This window comes from Ostrinia furnacalis, unplaced genomic scaffold (assembly GCF_004193835.3).
Source record: "Ostrinia furnacalis isolate ACB-3 unplaced genomic scaffold, ASM419383v2 OfSCF0076, whole genome shotgun sequence".
In the NCBI taxonomy this organism is placed as follows: domain Eukaryota; kingdom Metazoa; phylum Arthropoda; class Insecta; order Lepidoptera; family Crambidae; genus Ostrinia; species Ostrinia furnacalis.
In genome coordinates this window covers 463,777-484,447 of record NW_021130315.1, presented here as the reverse complement: position 1 = coordinate 484,447, position 20,671 = coordinate 463,777, and the positions used below count along the sequence as shown (strand labels likewise).

Below are 20,671 nucleotides of genomic sequence, written 5' to 3'. Positions count from 1 at the left end.
ACACATTATGTTAAAAGACCTAACTAAATCTCGAGCACAGTATATGGGCGTATTTGCGTTAAAACGTAATAACGATACATTAAACGACTTTTTGTAACTGATTTATTATTGATATAGCACATGATAACAATTAAAATAATTACATGCATAAATAAAGAGAGTAATAGCTTAAAATATTATATTTACGTTGTCATTTAAGTCTCTTTACGTTGAATAATATACATGAAATCATAGAAATATGACGACGTAAAAGGGCAATGCGTAAAATCTCAAAATATATAAGAAAAATATAAAAATTGATAACAGCAGTAGCAAAAGCATTACATGTTAAGGCTAAATGTGAAANAGCTTTATAGTTACCTTTTTATGTAACGTAGCTTCACGGAAAAGTAAGTAATTGTCTTGAATAGTGACTTGTCGCATTGTCATCGAAAATATTAGCACATTAAGTTCTAAACAATTGAATGCAAAAACAAAATGCGTCGTAATTGAAAATCCAATGGCTTCACCAATCGCTACTTTCGTGGCCGCATAATTTCTCACTTCGACAAAAATGTTACCCATGACATTACCCCGGCATCCCGGAGCAAACCCAAATTCTCCATGCCCCGCCACATTTTGTGGGTAACTGACAATTCTCGTGGGTTCATATACGACTATATTATTATTTAGCAGGTTCAAGCGATATTCGACTTCAGATTTTCTTGTTTGACTGTAAAAAGGAATTGGTTTAGGGTTTTTACGAAAGCTCGTGGACAAACATTGATTTTAAAATTGGTTAGATCTCAATGATGAACGCTTTCGAACCTCTAGCGGAAAATGTCTAAGGCTGAGTTGCATCACCTAACTTTTACCGTAACTTTAACGAAAACCGGTGTTTTTGTATGGAGTTTGACAGATTTTTGACGTTTGTCAAAGTTAAAGTTAAATGTTGCAACCCAGCCTGAGTAAACATATTATTACCTATTTGTCATAACAAATAGGTAATAATATTTTATTATTCGTAGGTATTTGTGACAGCAAAAGACGTATAGAAGAAAAAATAAATAAACCATTATAAAATAAGGTACTTACTCATACACACAATATTAATTTAGTTCGTTCATTCTCATCTAAAACTAAGTAATAAAATTAATAAGAAGAGTCAGTCATTAATTTGTGCTACAGGTATTAAACTAAAATTAACGTTAGACATTTTCGATACAGCGTTTTAGATAAGGTTTCGATATAAGAAGACGTAGAAAATTTGAGGTAGGTATTAATTATCATCCAATCAAAATACAAAAGTTAGGGCTTAATTAGTTTATCACGGCTTTGCGAAAAACGTTCCTGTAGTTTTTTATAGGTTCAGTCAGCATCAAATAGTGACACCCAAAGTAGCCAAAAAGTTCGCAACACGTCTTTGTAACAATTGGAATAGGTTTGTGTTGTCAAGTTTTTGGCCATTTTGGGTGTTACGAACTATTTGACGCCGACTGTAGAATGTGAATTTATCGATAGAACTTGTTTGACCTATTTTACTGTTTTGTATGTTTTGAAACTAAACAGAATGACAGTGTTTAACAGGATCAAATTAAGTAGTGTACATTTAAAAAAACACCCCTGTAGGTTTAGGGGAAGTTCAAATTCTTTATTGCTCCAATGTTGGTATATTATTGATTGATTTTGATTGAGGGACTATAATGGATGGTTTAGGTATCGATATGTATCTTCAACTACCTACATACATGTAAAGGATATGTTTAAAGGGGAAGCTCTGACTGGGAGTAGGAATTACTTTTAGTCTTTTTAAAAAATAGGCTCAGGTCTTAATTTTATTGCCAAAAAAGACCTAACCAAGAAATCCGTTGTAAAACAAACGCGTCTTTTTTACACAAGACATGTTTTTTCGCAAAGCCGTTACAATTTCCACATTCACTCACTTACAGTCATATTCGCACACAAATTCGTAAAATGGTAATTTACAAAAGGTTAGACTATCAAAGGAACACAGTCAATGATTGGTGCAGCGATTACTTATAGTTTATTAAAACTAAGTATAAAAAAAGCTTAAAACTAAACTTATCTATCATTAGATAAACGTCTGTTTGAAAGTGACAACTATTTTTTTCATTATTTTTATATTTAAAATTCAACCTATTACCATTTCTAAAAAGATTTTCAATTCTTTACAAGGTTGAAAATTCAACCTGGACCATTCTGTAAAAAAAGTAAACGAAAAACTGAATTCTATTAGATAGTTTTCATTTCTTAAGATCAGGCATACAGCTTGATCATAAAATTATGTAATGCTGTGTCAATGTATTTCTCTAGCCTTACACAAATCATAGCCATTTACTAACCTGCACTATCAGTAATCGCTGCACCGCCAATGCTTAATTTACTATATACATCGGAGGGATATCTTATATACAGCTCTCTTGGACTCGATGTGAGGTCGTCACGACCTCTGGCCGCAGACGGTGGGCCGTGAGCGATGACGTCACTCCACCCGCCGAACTGGGACTACACGCGTTCACTCCCTTGTTCACGCGCCCTAAGCTATGATATGACTGAAACAAGTATAAGAAAGTCCATTACTACTGAACAAAAAATATCATAAATATTATTTTAGGTAGGTATTTAATACGATAGCCTGTAAACAAATACCTGGTCCTTGTATTCTAAGAACCCTTGAAACCCGCTTGCCGATAAAAGAACATGAAATAATTTATTTAATCCCATTTTAATTCCACTTTTGAACATTTTCGTTTCGCTTCCGTCAGACTCAGTGCATAGTTTGAGCAACCAGTTAGAAAGCTGGTTGAACCAGACTTCTTCTAGAGTCTGGTTACTCTAAAGGTTTGAAGAGCTGGCGAAACTGCTGATCGGCTTGGATAGTTTCTCGTACAAGAGTACGAAATTGCTAAGTAGCGAATATCAGGCTTCTCATACTATTAAAATATCATAGTCAATCACTTACAGTCAGTGAAGTAGGTATCACATGTTGTGTCAATTTGGACAACCTGCTATTCCACTTGGAACATGTTCAAGTAAAGATAAGGCTACTCACACTAGTTAAAGGTATCCTATAGTCCTTCTTCCTGAAGTCTGTGAAGTAGGCGCCGCCGTCGGGCTCGGAGCGCACGTCCTCGCCCAGCTTGGGCAGCTTGCTGGTGGACGGCGGCCGCTGTAGGCTCATGTAGCCGTTGGAGACTGGCCGCCGCTCTGGTGGGGAGATTGAACGGGTTAATGATTGGCAATCTTTCTAGATCTGAACCAATTACTTCTTCTTTTTCATCACTCCACTCTAGACAGAGTTGTCGTAGTCATCACACCTTCGTGGCAAAATGTACAATTCGTCGCCTTTCCTCCTGTAATACCTCCTTTTTTGTGAAACAGGGATTGACCTGACCGATAAGCAATACAGATACAAGCTACTACCAACCGGCCAATCAGAAAATATTGAGGGGATCTATGTTCAGCAGTGATCGTCCTGTGGCTGAAATAATGATGAAGACTCCCCTTAATTATAAAACTAATGTGTAACACATTCTTCTTCTTTTCAACAAAAAACACGTCCGTTTGCTATTGCTGTACGTACAAAGGCCTGTTCTAAGAATTTTCACGTCAACTAGTCGGAGCTTACATCTTTCCTGGTATGGCTCCATCGAAATGATGATTGTCAGTTCTGTCTACCTCCAATTCACCGTATAAACAAGGTATGGTGGATACAATACGCTGAACCTGATAGTTCAGCATCTTCTTTGTCCCAGAGGTAGGTGGCGTGCAAAAGCACCACTCATGCTCTGAAGCTGTATCCCCCGGGCTCCGTGCTACAAACGCGGGACTTTGACTCGAGCTATGACTTAGGACTTATCAACTACCTCCAACTAACCGTATAAACAAGGTATGATATCCGGGTCAGCGTCATCATTGTCCCGGGGGTCGGCAGCGTGTAGAAGCGCCCCGCGCGCTCCGAAGCCGTCTCCCCGGGGCTCCGTGCTGCTGGCCCGGGATTCCACTTCGTGCTTCACCGGCGTGGGGCAGTGGCCAGCCCGCTCCACGTACATTGCTTCACTGCTAAGGAGAAATGGTATTACAAGCATGGTCTAATGAATCATAAGGTATAGATCGTTTCATCTACGAAGACGCGCCTCACCAATTTTTGGTCAAGGTAAGCGCGGGATGCGGGGAGTTTTATTTGAGCAATCCGACCGTCATTGTTGTAGTGTGCGTGTGCAGTGTGCACTCATGAATGATTTAACGTGTGCCGATAACACTCAAACATAAGCGGAAGAATGATGGGGCGCGTCTTCGTGGATGAAACGATCTATAGTGACTACGCGCGATCGTTTTTATTCCTACTTTGTTTGACCTACCTATGAAGAGGCAAATTGCGGAGTAAAAACAAAAGTTTCTTCATTTTCCTACCTTCCCTGTATACTCGTACACGTGTCATTGCTGAAAAACGGGCGATTTCCATTCACAAATCGCTATCAAGAGCCAAAGCCAAACATTATTGGCTTAAATTAGTTTGAAAACGTTAAAACGTTACTCTCATAAATTCTTCCAAGATATTCTTGTTAGCCGGCGCTCCGAAGACTTCGCAAAATCGTCTGCTCTATCAGAACTTATAAGGACTTAAATTAAAATGCGAACTTGGACTTCGCCGGGAAAGTTCCCTTATTTACACCGCTCCCACTTTGTTTATTGGCTTTGAATATTCAGTTAACAAATTAAATTATACGAGATGATTTATTTTTGGCATTTAGTATCGAGTAAATTATTTGTTGATTGATAATGATCAAAAGGAATTGAAGCCATTTAATTGTGTAAATATTAAGGAAATATGATGAGATATAGACGCACTTTTTTAGTCGCAAAATGGTAATTAGTATAAAATTTCCACTAATTCGAGGATGTGAACGAAGGCGTCCTTCGCACTAACTTGCATCGCAGTGGAATACATTCTAGAATATATTATTATGATCGACAAAAATGACTAACGGCATAAGTGTTTCGCACTTACGTGGGTTGCATTTACGAATAAAGGACGTATCACACTTATAAACCCGGAAAGGGATCGTAACCGTATCAACTCGAGGCGGTCAGTATTCTTTGTATGAAACTCCATACTGCAACGCACACTTATCCGCACCGTAATGTAAACGCCCTTGCGGATGACAACGCACGAAAGGCGATGACAGCACGCGAAGGGCGATACGGTGTTGATCCCTTTACGAGTTGATAAGTCTGCTATGACCTTAAAAACTATAAGTCATATTTTGAACTTCAAAATTTTGAGGGTTAACTATCACTTACCTCAAAGGTGCGTGTTTGGCGGGCAAATGTCTGTGCCTCGCGGCGTGCCTTCTATACAGGACGGCTAGGACCCCGCAAACTGCTGTAGCCAGCAGCGCCGACATGGCTGCTATTGATGCCAGCACTGGTGAAACGCCGAGTGCGTTGCTTTCTCCTGGACGAAATGAGAGTCATAGTAAACATTGGGTTTTTTTCATCTAATTCTAGGATAATATCTTTCACAGTCTTTTGATGGTGGAAGAATTATTAGGAATAGTAATTTCCAAAGATTACTATAAACAAACTCAGAAAGATTCTCTTTATATTAGTATTATGGGCAATTGATGTTTTTAGGAGATACGAGTACGAGTCTGAGGAAATATGAATTCATACTCGACTGAAACATTTAACGCTTATTAATTCAACTTTTACTAACAAAAGTTTAGAAAGTGACTTGCAAACTGGGAATATTAACAAAAAGAGACACAAAGCTTAAAGTTTTGTGAAGCTCACTACAAATAACTCTACTATTTTTTTCTCTATATCCAAAGTAAAGTTATTTTGATCTCTCTTTTCTCTTCAATCCTCCTTACAGACTGACCAAAATCCATAAAAGCCATAAAAATGTACCTACGAGTATACTCAATCCCACGACAAATACCGAGCTACTAACAAGCTCTCAATGCAAAGTGTGCATTTTACCAAACCAACTTAGCTCTGCTATAATTTGCCAGAGCCACGGCAATGTTGCCCTGATTACAAAGTTACATAAACACAGTTAATTCTTGGATACAAACACTCATATAACCGGGAACGTTCGTGTTCAGAACGAAATTGTAAATTATATCACGCGATTAAACCTCCGGTAGATACAAGTTGTAATTCATGTCTGGATCGTCGGGTACACCGGGATATTGTTGTATTTTTGTATTTTTATTATATTCTAACGTATTGCAACGGGGTTTTAAATTTCCTTTGAAGTTCCGTTTCCTATTCGAACTTTGCTAGTTGGTCTATTAGAAGCTTTGTTACTCATTTTTTTATTGTTTTAGTTAAAAAAAATATTAAGTTGGAAAGAGCAAATTCTTTCGTCGAATAAATTATGGATTATACACCTTTTATACCTTTTAGAAAATATTGAACTTTCACATAAATAATACAAAAAAACTGCGTTTAAAAAACCGACCTCAAAAACTAAACCGACTCCAAAAAGTACACTACAAGTAAAGATTGATATTCTCGGAGTCGATGCCAGTCTGCCAAATGTCAAGCTCAAGAAACGTACTAAATATACCATAATGAAGTTGTAAACTTATTATTATAAACAAATCTCTAAGCACACCAAAACGTTCTGATTACACTTAACCCTTCCACAAACCAAACGACAAACACGTTACAATTCAGGTATTGTTACGCTTCATCCCTGAACTCCGACCCATTCCCGACGTCAAAAGGTTAAATCAGCAGGTCTACGGGGAGACGGATGCAACTTTTCCTGCAAATTTGAATTTACAAGGGGAATCGAGCGTGAAGTTATGACGCTGAGTGGGAACGCTCCCAGTGCTGCTATACACACTTCGGGCATAGTTCAAACGGGGAACATGGAGCTAGTCTTTGAAACGATCTAGTCTTTACATTTTATACACTATTATTATAATTAAGAACGATTAAAATTTATTTATTAGTTTATCGATGATGTTGATGATGAAGACCATTTCAGCCATAAGACGTTCACTGCTGAACAAAGGCCTCATTCATTCTATAGTGACCGATTAGTAGCGGTGGATTAATTGTTTGTTCTACTGGACCTATTTCAAGAACTTTTTTATCATTGGAATCCTACTTTATATTTCTGATGAATGTAGGAGACAAAGTTCGCGTAATCAGCTAGTTTATTATAAAACCTTCAACTGAACTATCTCCAATATCCAATATTGAATACCTATCTTCACCAGTTTTTACTGCCTCATCTAAAACTCTGTTTGTATTTCTGCTCATTCAAAAAATTAGGTTTAAAGAACATTTATTTCTCATTAAAAACATTACAGTCACTTACATGAGAAATTAACAAATTTTATGTAGTTAGATAATAATAATAATATCTTTGGACATTTTACACTGCGCCGCTAGCCCCAAACTAAGCAAAGCTTGTACTATGGGTACTAGACAACGGATATAAACATACTTAAATACTTTTTTTTTTGTAAATACATACATATTATACATAGAAAACACCCAGTCCAATACAAACAAATATTATGTTAATGCACACAAATGTTTGTACTGTGCGGGAATCGAACCCGCAACCTCTGGAATAGTAGTCCGATTCGAACCACTACACCAAACGGCCGACTGAGATAATTTACAAGTTTTCCAATAGCCAGAACAAGCAGATGTACTTCTGCGGGAACCGTCCTAACAAACCTGTACTTACGTGAACTTTGTTGTACATACGTATAAACACTCAGTTTTCTAGGTTTTAAAATTACATTATTTTATGTACATACGCACATATTATTATGGAATTTATTAATTATTGACCTACACAATGTTTATACCGCGGTGTCTTGTTTACGAGCGGCGCTGGGATTGCAGCGATTGTTTTTTGTTTGATCTGGATTATGTTAGTCTCGCGGGTTCACACGTACTGTTTGTTTAAGTTTCATTCCAATTTGAATGTTATACAGCGATAAAGAATGCGTGTTGTGTACATTTTGTGTTGCGTGTCCATTATTTGACAGTGTTTGAATCAAAATTGAATTGGAGTTGATTTGAATTGGATCCAAATTTGGCTCCAAATTAGAATAGCCAGTTATATGTGTCAGTGTATAAGTACTAGCATCCTTCCTAGACCTCGTGCTCATTCCCATCATTCTTTTAATTTTTTATCGCGACGTCATAAAATGTCATTGCATGGGTTGGCGTTGGTACTCGCCTTATATCCAAAATTATGAGTCTAGTTTATTAAAATGGAGACTTGAATTATGTCAAAAAAATAGAGAAAAATTATGCATTGCCTATACACAACACAAAGGTGTTATCAAAGAGAATATTAGTTTTTATACTCAGGACCCAATCAAGGCGCATGTTATTCCGAAACAAACTCGCAATAATAAAATAATGCAAGGCGGTCATTACCTCCATGGCACCTCGGATGAAGTCGTTTCCCTGCCGTGACCAGGGCGCTATTTGTGCCATGTAATGACGGATCACGGGCTTATGCGAAATTGGGCATAATGACTCAGTGAATAAAGGCAAATTCGAGTGGGTTTGCGTATTAAAATACTCATTTTTATGGCCAATATAGTTTTCATTCTTCACCTTCTGTGCATTTTCCACTTTAGTAGTGAACATTTCCAATTTTGGATTATGACTTACGTGTATTTAAATGCATCATGGTGCGAATAATAGCTGTAGAAATAGTATTATTAGCGTAATGCATTTTTTTACGATCGCCAGTAGGAACAGTGATAAGAAACGCCAAAATAACAGTTAGCTGAATACGACTTTTGGACATAAACGACACGAATTTTATTATACGACACAAATTAATAAAGTACCGAAGCTTTTGTGGGCAGGAAAAATATTTTTAGACAGGCATTTTATAAAACTANTAAAACTAAACACTGCTTTATAACTGATGCTTTTATGCATGCAGTGAAAAATTTGTGGGTCATTTTTATTTTATCACGCGGGACACAACACAACCACAGATGTCTCGTGGATGAATTGGGCCATCAACTACCTAATCGATACCTAAATTGTGTATTTTCTTTTAGTAATCGATGTAATTATCAACACGGAATCCTGACTTAAAAATAACCAACTCCATCCAAATTACCTACAATTACGTTGCCTTCGACACATCGAGTCACTCCTTTAGGAAATTATCGAAATAAACAGTGATGTATGTAATCATAATAAATGAGCTGTGGTGTAAGTTTTGCCTTTGTTTAGATTAAAATAATTACCGAGTTTAACCGAAATAATGAATAGGGAGAGGATTAATGTCAAAGTTTTACTATTTGGTCATGTAATTATTAAAGAGACTTTGCTTGTAAAAATAGCAAATAATAGCTACATGATTAAAAAAAATTGACTTCAAATTAAATTCCCACAGTTTTCTCCCAAGATAGTTCTAGAGTACACAAGTAATATAAAATAACATCTAATCCAGTATAGATTCCAAATTGTTTTATTATGAAAGCTTATTCTATTTACCATAATCTAGAATATTAAACTTTTGTTTCCATCAGATGAATAAGTAACTAAGCCTCGGATTAAAACGCACGAATGGACATTACTAAGTACGCATGTTATGCTCTTAAATAATTATAATAACTCCAGGATTAATCTTCTATAAGATAATAGATTTTAACTTTATATCGTTAGTTTAACTCGTGTTACTTAATAGTAATAGTATAAGATTTGTGGTTGATCTGCTGCACAGTCGACAACACAAAATAACACATTGTTCTTACATTTTTTTAATCCACAACGAGGAAGCTCTTGACCTGTATCTCACCTGATGGTAAGTGACGATTAGGCCGAAGTTGGAAGCGAGTTTCACCCGGAATCCTCAAACCACGGAGGAACTGGCTATCTTACCTCTTACTGCCGAAACACAACAATGCTGTTAACATCACTGTTATGGCGACAGACTTAAGTAAGATGGTGGTGGTAGCTAGCCAGGCGGACTTAGAATAAGCTGTACCACCAACAAAACCGAACAGAAAAATCTTATTGCAAAATAGCCACTAATAAAACTACATGCCAGACATGAGATACACTTACCAGTAAACTTGGCCTGGCCCTTCAGAGTGACGGTCTCTATGGTGGACACGTCACTTCTTCCCTTGGCGTTGACGGCGTAGAGGTCGATTCTGTAGCTGACGCCTGGTGGCAGTCCTTTGATCTCGAAGTACGGGGGAGTTCGGTTTGTGGACACGTTATAGCGGACCTGCGTGAGATAGACATCATCGTCATCATAAGTTTAGGTGCTTATTAATCGACAGTCTTGGCGTCAGAGTCGCGGAGTCTCGATGACAAGCGAATAATTATATGAAATTAACTAGAATATGCTACAAGTCCCCGATCTGTCGCTGTCGCGTGTCGCCCAGTGTGCGCCTACACTTACAGTCTATGGTAGGCCACTGTTGGACGTAAGCCTTGCTTAAGGGGCGATCTCCCGTAGTATCATTCAGTCACTGTAAGCTATCTTCTTGAAATTGAAGCCTTGTTTGTTAAAAATATATTTGGCCTAAAAATTGTTTTCCATGTTCTCATGAATACGCAAAAATTACTTCATTCCAATCTCGACATGAAAAAAGTAGAAAGAGACGAGTTTGAATTTACAGAAAAAAGTCCTGAAGTAATGAAAAAAGTCATTGCCAGTTCGCAAAGGAATTAAGACTTTGTTTTACTCGGCAACAAGATGGAGAAAGTTTATTACTAGAGTTTTAAACCTATAATAAGAAAAAACATCTCAATACATAAATCATAAGGAAATGAAAACAATCTTAAGAAGAATATACTCACGATAAGTGACGGTAGCTCCAACAGCTCCATGAGGAAGGTCTGTGGCAGGCCGCCGTCGAAATTCTCCACGCATTCCACGTACAGCGAATCTATACTTTGGTTTGCCACTGAGCAGTTCTGGAGGTGGAACGGCCGACCTTTGGGAAAATTACAAATAACCCGGTTAATGTCAATAGAATGTCTATAAAATTGAGATGACAATAGCCCAATGATGTTGGAGTCAGACTGCTGATTTCTGACTCGCTGAGGAGTTCGAACCGCATCGCTTATGGACTATTGTGGTGAACCTATTCATACTACAACCATTTCTTTAGTTTAGCTCTAGGGGTTACCGGGTCTTTATATAATACAACCTACTCGTGTAAGTACTTAAAAAAAACTAATTAGGTCACAAACATCTGTATCAAAAGTGCATCAAGAATATTTCTATAAAAATATTATAACATTTCTTACCAGCTGCAACCAATTGGAAGAGGCACGGAACCTTCTGCTTGCCTACGGTGTTCGCCCCATAGCAGGCTAGGGTTCCGTACTCCATGTCAGTGGTCGGAGTGTAGTTGAGAGTGGACGTGTGCCCGTGGCTGCTGTATAACCTGCACCAAACGTTCAATTCACGTCCGTATTCACAAACGATGCTTGCTTAAATGACGCAGCAAAACGAACGCACAGCGTTGAATAGAGCTCTGTGATTGGTTCATGTGTCACCCTGTGCGTCCACGCGCACTGTGAGACCTCATAGTAATGTTTGTGAATACGGGCGTCAGTGTTCTAGATACTGACGAAAGAAAGATCTTTAGTAGAATGATAAAGAAGGAAGAACCATTAATTGCATGGGGTATCATCACAGCATGGCAAAGACAATAATTATATAAAATCTTGGAAGTTTTTATTGGCTACTGATATTGCTAGTTGCTATATGTGATAGATTTATAAAAAGAGTAATTGAGTTAGCGTTTTGGAACCCTTCATCAATGATTATCTTCTGTAGTAGATAGGTATTTCGATTCCAAGGGTTCCAAGATTCTTCTTGAAGCTTGTAGATACAATGGCTTATCATTTTACTTGAACAAGTGGGTTACTTACCGTGGTGGTATTTCAGTCTGTTCTCCTGAGTTGTTGAAGGTCCAATGGAAAGACACAAGCGCGGGGTTGGCGTCGACGGAACAGTGCAGCGAGACGGTTTCATGCTTGAGCGCTCCAAATAGTTCTCCGTCCCTTTTCTCTGCGCATACTGGTGCATCTGTGAATGAAAATAATGCTTTTATTTTTCCCTTTTCATTGGTGTGACCGTCAGGTCATTCTACGCAAGATTTTCTTGAAAAGATTCTGTCTCTTGATAGGCTGATGACCTGAGAGCGATCTTTTATTTATATCTTACTAAGCTTTCCGCCCGCGGCTTCGCCCGCGTGGAATTTTGACTGTCACAGAAAAACCTGTGACAAAATCCCTGTTTCAAAATCCGGGATAAAAACAATGCTATGTCCTTTTCCGGGACTTAAACTATCTTTATGCCAAATTTAATCAAAATCGCTTCAGTGGTTTAGGCGTCAAAACGTGACAGACAGACAGAGTTACTTTCGCATTTATAATATTAGTATAGAAGTATAGATATTAGTATAGATAATAAAAATAACACATCAAGAGAAGTCTAAGTTTTTGCTGACTAAGTAGTTTCTTGTATAATTCAATCGAATGACCCACTTTCACTTCAGCAGATCCCAAGTATTCCAAGTAACAATAGATCCCTCTCATCATTTTTCCAAGTTCCGCTAACAATCGAATTCGTAACTACGAATGGCCCAATCAAACTCAAACAGATTTCACAACGTCAACAACACCATCCGATAACGAAGGAGCGAGAGGGAAACTTTTACAAAACTGCAGCGGGGCGTAACTCGTAGTTATAACGGGTCTTGCTGAAATAACAGAAGAAACTATCAAACTTAACGCAGATTGATATCCTTAACTTTGTGAAACCTAAAGCTGGAGTTGCCCGAAGATAATTACTATGGGGACGTTTTAATGAGGAAATTAATATCCCTTGGGACACTGAGGGTTGCTAACGGATACTCAAGTAGGTCGGTATCGTGGCTTCTTACAGTGTGCAGCTTTAAGGAGAGTAAACTTAATGTATAATGTTATGTAAATATTTTACTAAAGCCTATTGTACGAGTATGCGACGTATTAAACGTTTTGAGAGTTATAATTATGAAATCTATACTAATATTATAAATGCGAAAGTAACTCTGTCTGTCTTTCTGTCTGTCTGTCTGTCTTGCTTTCACGCCTAAGCTACTGAACCGATTTTGGTGAAATTTGGCATATAGGTAGTCTGAGTTCCGGGAAAGGACATAGGATAGTTTTTATCCCGGTTTTCGAAACAGGGACGCGCGCGATAATGTTTTTCTGTGACAGACAAAATTCCACGCAGGCGAAGCTGCGGTCGGAAAGCTAGTTAAATAAATGATACAATATCTCCATTTGGAAGTAATTTAAAAACCTCTCCGACACAAAAAAAATTAACAAGGAAGTGATTAAACAATCTCTAATGTGTAAAAAAATAACACATCAAAACATTGTCAGCAATACAATACATTTGACAGTCCGTGTCAATGCGCTGACAATAGATATCCGTTTCTGCTGTAAGGGTGTCCGGAGATCCGGTGCTCGTCGGTAGTGCGTTGTTCTTTTATTCTTTTCTACTTTCATGACACCCTGTATATTGAAATGTGACGTGTATTTAAAGTTGCATTTCAGTGGAATTATTTCTTGGCATGGAACAGCATAAAATTGAACAATTTGGCATCTCAAGCAGTTGTAAAATGTGTAACATGATGTGCTATCGACTGTACATACTGAATTCGGTACATATTTTTCCATCTATTGAAGTTCCATAATTACCTACCTATTCATTTTTTCCAAAGAAATAAGTTATACGTGTATATGTAATTTCTATTCAAAAATTGTGATTACCTACCCAAATAGCCAAATATCTTCTACAGACAAAATTCTGAGAATGTAAAATTGGACCCAGAGAAATGAAAAGAACATAAATAAAATTTCGTTTCATTAAAAATTAAAGACATTATTGAACGTTGTCTAACGTTGTATGGGACTCATCTTGTAAAAGTAAAACAATTGAATGACGGTTACAATTGTTTTTTTTTAATTAACCTTTTATAAACCCAGCCAGTATCTAACACTACAGAGATTTCATTACAATTTAAGCCAACTATGACCAGACTTTTTCCCGTATGTAATAGAACATCGGATGCTCCACAAAACGTCAATTCACGCACGTAGGGGCGCTCACAAAAGGGCGTTTTGCTATCGCATAGTCCGCCTCTGACAATTTCCGAGTGTGAGGTCCGGACGCCCGGGATATTTGCATTCTGGGGAACTTATGCTCGCTGTGAGTTGGATTCGTAGTTAAGCACTTGTGCTTCCTTGTCGTACAATTTGAAAGATATTGTAGACATTAAAATAACGTACTGTTCTTTTGATTGACTGCACCAGTAATCAACAAAACAATAATGCTATACACATGTCTGATAGTAAACATTATTTCTATTAACCCATTCCGAAGTTTTTGGCTTCTTCTAGTATTGACGGACAAAATCTTGTGCCTAAGGATGCCTAAGTGAGCAGGAGATATCAAGCGTTTCTTGCGAGCCCTGGACGCACTTTCTAAATTCCAAATAATCAAAAGTGACTTACATCGGACTAGCAACGTGACAGGATTGCTGGTGCCTTTCCCCTCGCTATTGGCAGCCATGCAGGTGTAGTCTCCAGCCGCTGCCCTGGTCACGCTTTGAAGCACCAGACTTTGGGCGCTGAGGATGATGCCCGCGCCTTCGTTGTGGAAAATTTCGTTGTTCTGTAGAAGATAAAACATTTTAGAACTATTCCCATCGCTGCAACTCCTGTGTACGAAAAGACACGAGCTATGGCTTGACTGTCAATAAAAGCCTAACCAATGAAGTTAATTATAGCTAAAGGTTGGCATGTCATTGAACCCGCAATTTAAATTGCTTTGCTATCGACCTCCTAAATAATAAAACAATCAATATGTATTTTTAGATTGGTTATTAATTAAATTCCTTAATTGATTTTGATGTCTCATCCGAATTAATTAGTCTTTCAAATTAACGAACATTTAGCCTCTTCCCCTTACTTAAAATCTCCACCCACTTAATTACCGAATAGCCCAAAAGGTGGTCCTAAGTACACATCAACATCATGACAGAGCGGGGCCTCAAAGGCCGCAGCAGCTTAAGCACTCAGCCGGGAAACCGTATGACCCGATGTGCCCCGGATAAGCCGCGGTAGTGCACTTAACGTCAACGCGTCGCTCGTAATCCTTTATTTTATAATAATGACAGAAATAAAAAAAGTTTTTTGCTAAAAAGCACCTTTTTTGGTCAAGAAAGTAATCCCATCCCAACTATATATATATATATAGGGATATATTGGGATATATATATATATATATATATATATATATATATATCCCAACTAATATTATAAATGCGAAAGTAACTCTGTCTGTCTGTCTGTCTGTCTGTCTGTCTGTCTGTCTGTCTCTTACGCTTTCCCGCTTAAACCTCGCAACCGATTTTGATGAAATTTGGCATAGAGATAGTTTGAGTCCCGGGAAAGAACATANTTTTAGACAGGCATTTTATAAAACTATACACTGCTTTATAACTGATGCTTTTATGCAATATTATGCATGCAGTGAAAAATTTGTGGGTCATTTTTATTTTATCACGCGGGTCACAACCATAGGTACCAGATATCTTGTGGATGAATTGGACCATCAAATACCTAATCGATACATAATTTAGTTTATTTTAGTAATCGATACAACAACACGGAATTCTGACTTAAAAATAACTCCATCCAAATTACCTATAATTACGTTGCCTTCGACACATCGAGTCACTCCTTTAGTAGTAAAGTGATCGAAATAAACAGTGATGTATGTAATCATAATAAATGAGCTGTGATGTGAGTTTTGTTCTGTCTGTCTGTCTGTTACGCTTTCCCGCTTAAACCTCGCAACCGATTTTGATGAAATTTGGCATAGAGATAATTTGAGTCCCGGGAAAGAACATAGGATAGTTTTTATCCCGGTTTTTGAAACAGGGACGCGCGCGATAAAGTTTTTCTGTGACAGACAAAATTCCACGCGGGCGAAGCCGCGGGCGGAAAGCTAGTAAATAAATAAGGATAATATTTCTTCCGTTAGTCCGACATAGACAGTGGATGGAAAAAAAGAGAAATCGGTTTACATTGCAGATCTATTTGTGCCTCACATTATTTATTTAGACCTAGTCTTGGATATTCTTTGAATCTACTATTTTAGTAGGGATTGATTTTCTTCCGGTAGCATACAACCATTGTTTTTATTACCGAATAGTTATTTAATGACATACGAGGAGATTCGCAGGAAAACCAAAGTAACTATTGCCAATCATAAGTGGCAGTGAGTGTGACACATAGTTCGTGAACTGATGACCGTTGGAGTAAAAAACCACGGGCCGAAAAACGTAGTGTCGGCAGGCTTCCCACTGGGTGGACCAACGATCTGTACCTGGAAGTACCAAGACGCGTGTAACGCAGTTTCGTTCGTTGTGGAAATCCTTAGGGGAGAGTTTTGTCCAGCAGTGGACGTCATTTGGCTGGAACCTCCGTTCAACAACACCAGCTACTGGTAGATATCGGGTCAGCTCTAAAATTACGTCTAGTTAATAAGAGCGCACTCGAGAAGTGAGTTCTTATTAAATAACGCTAACTTACAGTTAGCGGGGTATACGTGGGAATTTTAAAGACTTTAAATTATTTGAGTTTGTTCCGGCGTTTCTTCTCTGAGTTTGTTCCGGCGTTTCTTCTCAGCACTTGCCATATGTTTGTCTCGAAGCGCTGGTAGGGCCCAAAAGATAAGGAGACATGTAAAGTGCCCCATAAGGGCTACCTTTTTCTTTTTTTATTATTTTCTATTGAAGTTCATAAGTGCCACTTGTGGTCTAAACTGAATAAATATTTTTGATTTTGATTTTGATTAAATCATGATATTGATGTCAGACGAAACAAGAGTGATTAATTACAATAAAATAACTCACTTGTCACTTCTCAAGTCGTTCTTATTTCTCGAGACACATTTTTTGTGCTGACTAAATATCTAGTTGGTATTGTTCATCGAAGGCTGAAACGTACGAACTAACAATAGAAGCACCTACGTCATGGAACCACACGAGCCGGTGCTTCTTGCATCCAGACATCCTCACATCCACACATCCAAACTTTCGCATTTATAAATTAATATCAGACGAAAAAAGTGAGTAATCACAATAATAGAACTCACTTTTCAAATGCGGTCTTATTTCTCGAGACGCATTTTTTTGCGCTGACCCGACAACTGGTTGGTATTGTTGATCAAAGGCTGAAACGTACGAACTAACATAACACTTACGTCATGGAACCACACGAGCCGGTGCGTCTTGGGGTTGGCCTTCACGGTGCACTCGAAGTACACGTCATCACCCTCCTTGATCTCGTCCGGGTTGAGGTTGGAGCCCATCTTGAGGTCCACTACGGGCACGTCTAGGACACACGATGAAAATAAGGATAGTTGTAGATTAATGATTTTTTCTGTCGTGTGCGACGGGGCTTACAATTCGTGTGTATTTGTAAATGCGAATGAGTGCTTGACATCACCACATATTATAAAACAAAGTCAGTTATAGATAGTGATTCAAGAGGAAGGTTTTTAAATACCTGTGCGAAGGAGGGGCGGGTCACTAGTTAGAAAATAATAAAGATCTGCGTTGACGCTGATTAAAATTAAATTAAACTAATTAAAATATTCATGAAAGCTTTAAATTAAACACTATAAAGATAATTTTCCTCCATTCTTGGAAAATTAACACAAAAAACCTTCACAATTTACAATAAAAATTTTTCTTTGCTCAGGAAAAAACTGTATTTATTCAAGCCATCAAAAACAAAAGAAGTAAGNCCCAAAAAGAATGATGTCCTTTGTTTAGATTAAAATAATTACCGAGTTAAACCAAAATAATGAATAGATATAGAATTTATGTCAAAGTTTTACTATTTGGTCATATGTAATTATTAAAGAGACTTTGCTTGTAAAAATAGCAAATAATAGGTACATGATTAAAAAGTTTTGACTTTAAATTAAATTCCCACAGTTTCCTCCCAAGATAGTTCTAGGGTACACAAGTAATACAAAATAACATCTAATCCAGTATAGATTCCAAATTGTTTTAATGAAAGCTTATTCTATTTACCATAATCTAGAATATTAAACTTTTGTTTCCATCAGATGAATAAGTAACTAAGCCTCGGATTAAAACGGACGAATGGACATTACTAAGTACGCATGTTATGCTCTTAAATAATTATAATAACTCCAGGATTAATCTTCTATAAGATACTAGATTTTAACTTTACCTACATCGTAATATTAATATTATGATATTATATACAATAGTAATATTATAAAATTAAATATAGGAAAATATAAATTATATAACTCAAAGAACTGACTGACTGTTTTACTGACATAATTGATCTTTCAACGCACAGCCCAAACCACTGGACGGATCGAACTGAAATTTCTGGCGACCGCTAGTTGAGAAATAAAATTGTGGTTGATCTGCTGTACAATCGACAACACAAAACATCACACTGTTCTTTTGTTTTTACATTTAATTGAAAAATGGAACCTAATAAAACTACATAACTTGCCAGACGTGAGATACACTTACCAGTAAACTTGGCCTGGCCCTTCAGAGTGACGGTCTCAATGGTAGACACGTCGCTCCTACCCTTGGCGTTGACAGCATACAGGTCAATCCTGTAACTGACGCCTGGTGGCAGCCCTTTGATCTCGAAGTACGGAGGCGTTCGGTTTGTGGACACGTTGTAGCGGACCTGCGTGAGATAGACATCATCGTCATCATAAGTTTAGGTGCTTATTAATCGACAGACTCGGCGACTAGACGCGACGACAGGCTGCGGCTGACAATTTCATATATTTTGTTCAAAGCTTCGCACGTCTTGACGTCAGAGTCGCGGAGTCTCGATGACAAGCGAATAATTATATGAAATTAACTAGAATATGCTACAAGTCCCCGATCTGTCGCTGTCGCGTGTCGCCCAGTGTGCGCCTACACTTACAGTCTATGGTAGGCCACTGTTGGACGTAAGCCTTGCTTAAGGGGCGATCTCCCGTAGTATCATTCAGTCACTGTAATATATTTGGCCTAAAAATTGTTTTCCATGTTCTCATGAATACGCAAAAATTACTTCATTCCAATCTCGACATGAAAAAAGTAGAAAGAGACGAGTTTGAATTTACAAAAAAGACCTGAAGTAATGAAAAAAGTCGTTGCCAGTTCGCAAAGGAATTAAGACTTTGTTTTACTACGACAAGATGGAGAAAGTTCATTACTAGAGTTTTCGACCTATAAATAAGAAAACACATCCATATACATAATCATAAGAATATGACAACAATCTTATGGAGAATATACTCACGATAAGTGATGGTAGCTCTAACAGCTCCATGAGGAAGGTCTGCGGCAGGCCGCCGTCGAAATTCTCCACGCATTCTACGTACAGCGAATCGATACTTTGATTTGCCACTGAGCAGTTCTGGAGATGGAACGGCCGACCTTTGGGAAAATTACAAATAACCCGGTTAATGTCAATAGAATGTCTATAAAATTGAGATGACAATAGCCCAATGATGTTGGAGTCAGACTGCTGATTTCTGACTCGCTGAGGAGTTCGATCCGCATCGCTTATGGACTATTGTGGTGAACCTATTCATACCACAACCATTTCTTTAGTTTAGCTCTAGGGGTTACCGGGTCTTTATGTAATACAACCTACTCGTGTAAGTACTTAAAAAAAACTAATTAGATCACAAACATCTGTATCAGAAGTGCATCAAGAATATTTCTAGAAAAATATTATAACATTTTTTACCAGCTGCAACCAACTGGAAGAGGCACGGAACCTTCTGCTTGCCTACGGTGTTCGCCCCATAGCAGGCTAGGGTTCCGTACTCCATGTCAGTCGTCGGAGTGTAGTTGAGAGTTGACGTGTGCCCGTGGCTGCTGTATAACCTGCACCAAAAGTTCAATTCAGTATTCTAGATACTAATGAAAGAAAGATCTTTGGTAGAATGACAAAAAAGGGAGAACCATTATTATAACCATATTGCAAGAGTAACAAACATCCAGACATCCAGACATCCAAACTTTCGAATTTATAATATTAGTAGGATTGCAGGATTGCAAGGGGTATTATCACAGCACATCTAAGACAATAAACATTTAGGTTTATTAAAACTTAGTCAATAGTGGATACTGATATTGTTTTGCATGAAAGACTAATAAAAGAAGTAACTGAGGTAGCGTTTTGGGACCCTCCATCGATGATTTATCTTTAATAGTGTATAGGTAATTTGATTCCACTGAAGGGATGCGAAGTTCTGCAGCTTCGTCTTTAAGATTGAGTGTAAGTGGGTTACTTACCGTGGGGGTATTTCAGTCTGTTCTCCTGAGTTGTTGAATGTCCAGTGAAAGGAGACGAGGGCAGGGTTGGCATCGACGGAACAGTGCAGCGAGACGGTTTCATGTTTGAGGGCTCCAAATAGTTCTCCATCCCTTTTCTCTGCACATACTGGTGCATCTGTGAATGATAATAATGCTTTTATTTTTCCCTTTTCATTGGTGTGACCGTCAGGTCATTCTACGCAAGATTTTCTTGAAAAGATTCTGTCCGTTGATAGGCTGATGACCTGAGAGCGATCTTT

The 20,671-nt window shown here is 37.9% G+C and overlaps 1 protein-coding gene across 1 annotated transcript in view; it reads right to left on the bottom strand.

The window, feature by feature from the left end:
* Nucleotides 1-1,003: 1,003 nt before the first annotated feature.
* Nucleotides 1,004-20,671, bottom strand: part of LOC114350829 (hemicentin-1) — a 199,332-nt gene continuing 179,664 nt past the window's right edge. Inside the window, exons 10-19 of the mRNA XM_028301775.1 lie at nucleotides 17,297-17,427; nucleotides 14,539-14,698; nucleotides 11,905-12,061; nucleotides 11,275-11,414; nucleotides 10,822-10,958; nucleotides 10,078-10,243; nucleotides 5,305-5,458; nucleotides 3,878-4,062; nucleotides 3,053-3,207; nucleotides 1,004-2,552 (exon numbers count right to left, since the gene is read on the bottom strand). Coding sequence (XP_028157576.1) covers nucleotides 2,406-2,552; nucleotides 3,053-3,207; nucleotides 3,878-4,062; nucleotides 5,305-5,458; nucleotides 10,078-10,243; nucleotides 10,822-10,958; nucleotides 11,275-11,414; nucleotides 11,905-12,061; nucleotides 14,539-14,698; nucleotides 17,297-17,427 — 1,532 coding nt within the window. The 3' untranslated portion in view covers nucleotides 1,004-2,405. The remainder of the gene's footprint in view (nucleotides 2,553-3,052; nucleotides 3,208-3,877; nucleotides 4,063-5,304; nucleotides 5,459-10,077; nucleotides 10,244-10,821; nucleotides 10,959-11,274; nucleotides 11,415-11,904; nucleotides 12,062-14,538; nucleotides 14,699-17,296; nucleotides 17,428-20,671) is intronic.